The following is a 7376-nucleotide window of genomic DNA, read 5'->3' as shown; positions in this document are numbered from 1 at the left end:
TAAAATGTACTGAAAAACAGACCGTAAACAAGACACATCCAATATTGTGGAGTCAACGAACGGGCCAACTTATAATTTGTTTGTCAAATTCCTTGTTTTTAATGGGTTTGTTATTTCGATTCTGTTTGCACATTCGGGACTTCAGTTGATTTGATTTTCTGTTTGTACAATCGATATTACAATCAAATATTTCGTAGTATTAATACGTTATACTATTGAAGAAAATCATTCGAGAAGTTATTTAAGAACATTCAGTTATCAATAAATTATTGAAGTTAAATAAAACGAAAAAGAAAAAAAACATACAAATTTTATTACATCACTATTTACAAGTCATTAGATAAATAATTACAAATCGCTATCCTACAAAGGTGGTAAGTCAAATATCCGCAATGGCACTAACTATTACGTTACACTACAATTTTACACTTATTATTATTCAAATGTACAAGTTAACAATTCCTTCCGTCACTACTCTTAAAGCTTCGTCGTTGCCATGGCAACTAGTAACAACCGAAATATCTCATAACGGTCTCGCAAACATTAGCCTTTCACTGCCTTGCCTCCTCATGATCTCTGCAGCCGCTGGTGTGGCCACAAACATAGCTGGCTGTCCACTCAAATCAACGAAACTTCCCACCTTTCGAGTGCTGCTCAACTTCCGCAGCCTCGTGTCGAAGTGGTCTTCATTTTCGCTGTGATCGTAGTCTATCATGGGTTCGTTCATAACTTCTTTCCTTCTGTAATTCTTCTTTCCGTTTAGGAAGTAAGACTGAGTAGCGTTCACGTTTGGTGTTGAGGCTTGCCTTGTTATTCTCGATGCGGACCCGATTCTTTCGAAGGATGGGAAGTGACGCTGTAGATTTTCCGAGAAGGACTGGCGTCTGTGGTTATACCGCCGAATGTCTAACGGCTGGTGGCCGAATGATGCTCGTCTATTGAACCTAGGTTCTGAATCTCGATAGGCTTTGCGGTCGTGGTTATGATTAGATTTCAGGGAATCTTCATAACTGCAACTGTAATCATATATATATTTATGAATTGACAAACTTGATGAAGCGTTATTTATTGCGTCTAGAAGGATCTAGGAGGAAGGAAGGAACCAAATGGCATTCTTTATTATGAGAATATAGTTTTTTTTTCTACGGAATATATTATTATAATTGATTACTACTAAAATTAGACTACTACTTAAAATTTCAATAATTGTCTTTTCTCCTTTATTGAAATCATTTTCATTTCAAATTCCTTTACTAATAATGAGCGATTAATCAAAATCAAATAAATCGACATTATTGCTCAATTAAACAATGATGCAAAAAATCTTGTTGATTTTCAACAGACGTCAAAAAAGAAAAGACAATTAGATGGTAATTTTCTTTGGGCTTTATTACATCAGAACTATCGACTAGGTAAACGTGTGGCCTCCCGTGTGGTTCCATTAAATTTTGCCTACTTCTGACAATTTGAAGACGATAAATGTTTTGTTGACAATTGTTAATGTAACTAACTTTATAATAATGATGAAAAGTAAAACATTATATATATATTTCCCTCACCCACTGCTCTCTTCCGAAGTTTGCACAGAAGACTGTCCGCAGGGACACTTCGCCTCAGCGATGCCGGAGTCTTGTCCGCTGGAATTCACTGACGTTATCGAGGTTTCCTGTCCTTTCCTATGTTCATGTATGTGTTAAAATTGTTGGTGATGGTACAATTGAATCGATATAGGAGTATATATATTTAAAAACAACATAACAAAGTCAAATGTGTGTGTCCACTCTGTTAGGCGCAATAACCATCACCGTTTTCTACGATTTCTTTTATGTATTGTTAGTGTCGATTGCTTAGTGTATGTAGGAAGTATGTAGAATGACACATTAGTAGTGTTAAACATGTTAATAAGGAAAGGAACAAGATTTAAATAAATGTATATATTAATAAAGCATTATGATTATTATACAGATATCAAGGTCTCACCTCTTCGATGGTCTTTGATTAAATTTAATACACATCCTCTCGTGCTTGTGGTTGAATATTTCCGATCCGTTAATATTATCAAATTGACCTTTAATACATTTCTGATGTGCTTTCCCAAATTCCTCAATAGTGTTACCGTGTGGACAGATCTTCTTTGTGGGATTTTGATTAATTACATCGATATAAGAGTCAGCTTCGCTATATGACTGATTCAGTTCTTGGCACTGATTGGTCCCAGACGGGAAGAGACCTCCGAATTTACTGAGATGCTCAGTAGAGAAAGCTTTATGGCGATGTTGGGAATATGGTTGATGACGATTTCTGTTAGGACAAGATAGAAGAGAAGTGAGTCCAAGAAATAATAGGTTAATTTAGAATAGCGATAAGAGAAACTATACAGCATACTTATAAATATTAAGGAATACTTGATAGCTTTGGTAGTCCGATAATTATAAGAGATGTATGAGCTATTAACAATGAAAGCGAATATGTGTAAGAAATAATATGTGAAAACATTGTGTGTAATAGATAACAAAATTAATGAAACACTTATGAACTTTGTACTTTTTTTATTAAAGTGAGAGTCAGACAATAAATTAGAATTTAATATAACTAAATAGAGTTATTTCTAGAATTTTATCTTAATGTTTAAGTTAATTTATGAAATAGTGTGTCGTATGCTTTCTTTTATGATGATGATGATGGTGGTGTCTGAAATGTGGAATAAAAAACCCTTGCTTACTTTCATGAATAAGTTTTGTCCATTGGCCTCTAAGCTTAGGATTTTTCTCATATTTATTGAATGTTAATATTGTAAGCAGATATTTTGAATTGATAAAAGTTTATTGGAATAACAAATCAAAGCTTATCGTACCTTTTTGTTTTGCGGACGCAGAGTATACAAATGGCGGTCGTGAAGGCACCGATAAACACCAGGCATCCTAGAGCGACAACACTAATTTCCATAGTACTAAACATTTGGGCACTTCTTGCTTGAACCATTGTAGTGTCACCAACTTCTAGAACTTTGAACCCGGCTAAATTATGACGCAATGCTACTTCTCTCTTCATTAATGACCTAGAAAGCATGTTTTCTTTATTTTTGTTTAATTTATTTTATTATCAGAATAGTATCTTTTAAGTATCAAACAATTTGTTGTAATGTCTATTTTCTTTATCAATATTTAGACGATTGGTATAAATAGACCTGAAGAGAAATCATAAACGCCTACTCGCTTGAGTTTTTACAGAACTAAACGATGCACGGCACTTACTTTTGCAACACATCCATATCAATTATAGCATTAGATATTGGGTCAACAGCATAAATGTACATGTCGGTTCTGAAATGGAAGTAAATTGCGACTTAATTATGAATACAAAATTAGGCATTTTATTCATTAATATTATGCAGCTATTTTCCTTCAGTGAATTTCAGTATAATGTATGCAAAACATTAATATTGGTTTGATTTCTTTAAAACCATAAAAAAATCATCATTTATTCCACATTAAAAGTGATAACTCACGCATAGCCATCCATAGCAGTCTTGATGCTAGTTTCTAGTCTTCTCACGCGAATATCAAAACCGGTCATGTTGGAAAGGTACCTTGTTATATTGTACAGTTCTTTTTCGACTTCCATGGGCTTCGCAGCTACGACTATGACCAGTTGCTTGTTCTCATCCAGCACGTAGACCTGAAATTACAATAATTGGACATGTATTATGGATAGGTGCCTCTCTTCTATCTAATAAAATAATCTTTAAAATAAACTGCTCTAGTCTACAACCGACTCACTGTATACATACTGAGGTTTATTTAATATCCACTTCAAATCTATAATCATGTTTTATACCTAAGCTACTTACTTTTTAGAAACAACTTCCAACTAAAAAACAATCATCAGTACTTACAAAAACATTGGCAATCGCCGATCGGCCGTCATCCGCGCCGCGTCTATCAGTGGCCTTAACATCAAAGCCGAGCACCCGCCCCGCGTCCCGTGCGAACGAGCCCGCCACCCGCACGCGCCCGCTCACCGCGTCCACACTGAACCTGCCTTCTGAGTTGATCACTTGGTAGCGAATATCCGCATTGATGCCGGCATCTGCGTCTATCGCCTGTGTGTAATCGAGATAATATTCTTAACGTTATTCTATAGAAAATATTATAAACGTTATCGAATAATGTTGTTTGTGATTATTAATACTTTATCGTTAGACAAAAAACCAATTAGAGCCGTGTAGTTAAAGATCAGATTAACAATAGCCAAGTACTTTTCAGCTAAATTTTCATATATTTGTAAAATATGAGGTGGCGAAGATGAAATTATCTCAACGTTTATTTTCTTGCCTGGACTAGGCGTACTCAATGGTTCGTTAATCGTTTCATGATTTTCATTCTCACCTGCAATTGTATAACTTCATATCCGAATGGTGCAGTCGTTGGAATGGCTGTAACCATGGGTCTCCCACCGTAGATAAACCTCGGAGCGTTGTCATTTACGTCCTTTATTCTTACTACAACTTTTACATCAAACTTCGTCATTCCTTCCAAAATATCATCTGCTACTGGGAATATCATGTGCGGTAACTCTCGACTAATCTTCTGCCTCTCTGCTCTAACAATAACCTCATAAACATCCCGCGTTTCACGATCAGGGCTTTTTATTAAATATAATGTTCCATTACGTGGATCTATCACAAAAGTTCTCTTTATATCCGTCTCGTTTTCATTGTAAATGTAATATCTCATTTTGAAATTTTCATAATATTCAGTCAAATTTAGGGTGACAAGTTCAACTGGAGTTTGGACATTTTCTTCAATTTCTAATTCATAATATCTTGATATAAACACTGGTTTGTCCGATACTTCAATTTCGTCAGGTACATCTGTCACAGTTAGCACAACAAAGGCAGTAGAACTTAAACTCGGAGATCCAAGATCCGATGCAATTACAGTTATATTATGTAATGATTGAGTCTCGTAATCTAATCTTCCTGTCGTTGTTATAACACCTTCCTTGGAATCGATAGAAAATATGTTAAGCTGATTTTTCTTTTGTGGTATGCTGTACAGAATAAGACCGTTTCCATTGCCAATAAAATCTGAATCATTTGCATAAACTCTAGTTACAACAGTACCAATCGGTGCATTCTCTTCCAGTGTTGCTTTATAAACAGGAATCATTTTCACAGACTCATAATTGTGGTTAATTTTTTCATCTGCTTCCGAGTGTTTCCATTCTAACAATTCATTATAATCAAAAAATTTCGGCGCATTATCGTTAACGTCTAATACTTGCACTTCTACACTTACAGATGACGATAATTTCTTTTCCTGTCCGTTATCCATAGCTACGACTGTTAATACGTACTTATCTTCTCTCTCTCTATCAAGTTCACCATTGACGCTAAATACTCCACTCAGTGGTGATATTTCGAATGGTAAGTCATCATTGGATGGTTCAATAAAGTATGTTATATTTGCATTTTGTCCAAAGTCAGCATCGGTTGCATCTACTTTTCCTAAAACTCGTCTGCTGTACTGTGCTTCCTCTACATTGAAACTGTACCAAGCCTTTTTAAACATGGGAAAATGATCATTAACATCTTTAATAAACAGTCTTATAGTAATGTGATCACTTAGTTGGCCACCATCTAGTGCCGATATATTTAAACGAAATTCGGATTCTGGTGGCAATGCCCTAACGGCAACAATATTACCATATCTTTCATTTATTACGAAATATCTTTTCGTCTGTAAAGCGGTGGGAGGGAGTGAATAAGGTGGCAAAAATACCTCTGAAATAAATTCATAGTGAATTTGACCATTTACCCCACTATCCATATCTATAGCATGTAATTTTAGTAGAGTTGTACCCACTGCAATATTTTCAGGTACTAAAAATAATGGAGAATCTACTGTTACAGCAAATTTGTTCTTAGGTTTAGCTTCAACATTAAATATGACACCAGTAGCATTTCCCTTTTCTTTATATACATTCACAGAACTTAATTCCGAGTTTTCTAATAATTCTATATTTTCACCAAGAGGTATTATTAATTGGTCAAATTTAGGTGCATTATCATTAATGTCGGTCACGAATATAGTTAATTTGGCTTCTGAATTTAAACTACCTCTATCTCTGGCTACAATCTTTAATAAATAAGCATTTTTTTCTTCCCTGTCAAGTTTATTTCCAATAAACGTAACTATACCCGTTTCTTCGTTGACATTAAATAATTCATGGCCGTCACCAAAAAGAGTGTATGTGAATATAGCATTTGTCCCTGTGTCCGCATCTTTTGCTTTTATTTTATTATTCATTTTCACTTCAGTTCCTTTCGATGCATTTTCAGTTATCGTCCCTTCATAAACGGGTAACTCAAACACTGGAGGGTTATCATTTTCATCGTCAACATGTATCGTAACTTGATACAAATTAGCACCCGAAATAACTCCTTTGACAAACTCAGCTATTACGGTCATTCTGTAAGTATCCCTCTTTTCTCTGTCCAATGGTTTCTGTGCATAAATTGTACCATCTTGCCCTAAAAGAAAGAAAATATTTAAATTTAAAAACACGTTAGTATTATACAGAAATGAAGTTTTACAAATTTCACACCGTATAAGAAACTTCTATTTTAAATACAAGACATCCATGAGAATTAATTTTACATCTTACCAATAGCCACATCATCAGAAACGTCTTGCTGGTTCGCAATAATGAACCTTACTTTTCCAGTATAATTGACAGACAGATTACTCATATTGCTCGGAAATATTTGTCCAATTGTAGCTCCAGCGATATTTTCTTTAACATGAAACACGAGCGGCGAATGCGTTCCTCTGAAATAATGAAAAGGTGTTATTTATAATTTTTAAATTTTCAGTAGTTACGAATACAGAAAATAATTACTTCAAAAAGACACCTCTCTCATCATTAACGTCCACAACATGGACTGTCGCATTTGTTGTTATTGAATAATTATATTTTTCTTGTATTGCCACAGCTTCAAAGTCATAAACCGGTCGATCGAACTTAGATAACTCATCCACTACTGTTATAACACCGGAACGCTCTTCGACCGCAAATGGTACTAGAAAAAGAAAATCATTTATAATCGGTTTTTAAAGAAAGTGAAGGCGTTTTCATTTCAATAGATAATATAAAACACTAAAATTTACCTCCTTCTTCATAGCCGTGTAATAAATCATAGGATAATTCTCCTTTTTGCATGGCATCGTTTACCCTTATTTGCCCAACGCTTGTTCCAATGCCGACATTTGATCCAACCCAAAATTCGTAAGGAGATCCAATAAAATCTGGTTTATCGGTTTTAGAACCTAAACATAAATAAAGTTTAAAAATCAATACGGAAATCAGTCGTA

General features: G+C 34.7%; 1 protein-coding gene across 2 annotated transcripts in view; it reads right to left on the bottom strand.

Annotated features, from left to right (window-relative positions):
* Positions 1–293: 293 nt before the first annotated feature.
* The window catches only part of LOC119839483 (cadherin-89D), a 34347-nt gene continuing 27264 nt past the window's right edge, over positions 294–7376 (bottom strand). The window contains exons 11-21 of one of the 2 annotated variants that reach the window (XM_038365769.1): positions 7173–7331; positions 6904–7084; positions 6670–6833; positions 4389–6535; positions 3896–4102; positions 3509–3678; positions 3255–3323; positions 2855–3058; positions 1981–2301; positions 1560–1676; positions 294–1016 (exon numbers count right to left, since the gene is read on the bottom strand). In XM_038365769.1, coding sequence (XP_038221697.1) covers positions 524–1016; positions 1560–1676; positions 1981–2301; positions 2855–3058; positions 3255–3323; positions 3509–3678; positions 3896–4102; positions 4389–6535; positions 6670–6833; positions 6904–7084; positions 7173–7331 — 4232 coding nt within the window. In that variant the 3' untranslated portion in view covers positions 294–523. The remainder of the gene's footprint in view (positions 1017–1559; positions 1677–1980; positions 2302–2854; positions 3059–3254; positions 3324–3508; positions 3679–3895; positions 4103–4388; positions 6536–6669; positions 6834–6903; positions 7085–7172; positions 7332–7376) is intronic. The other variant, XM_038365768.1, reaches the window with a different exon arrangement.

The sequence above is a fragment of the Zerene cesonia genome, chromosome 3 (genome assembly GCF_012273895.1).
Source record: "Zerene cesonia ecotype Mississippi chromosome 3, Zerene_cesonia_1.1, whole genome shotgun sequence".
Taxonomy (NCBI): domain Eukaryota; kingdom Metazoa; phylum Arthropoda; class Insecta; order Lepidoptera; family Pieridae; genus Zerene; species Zerene cesonia.
This window is presented reverse-complemented; position numbering and strand designations above follow the sequence as displayed.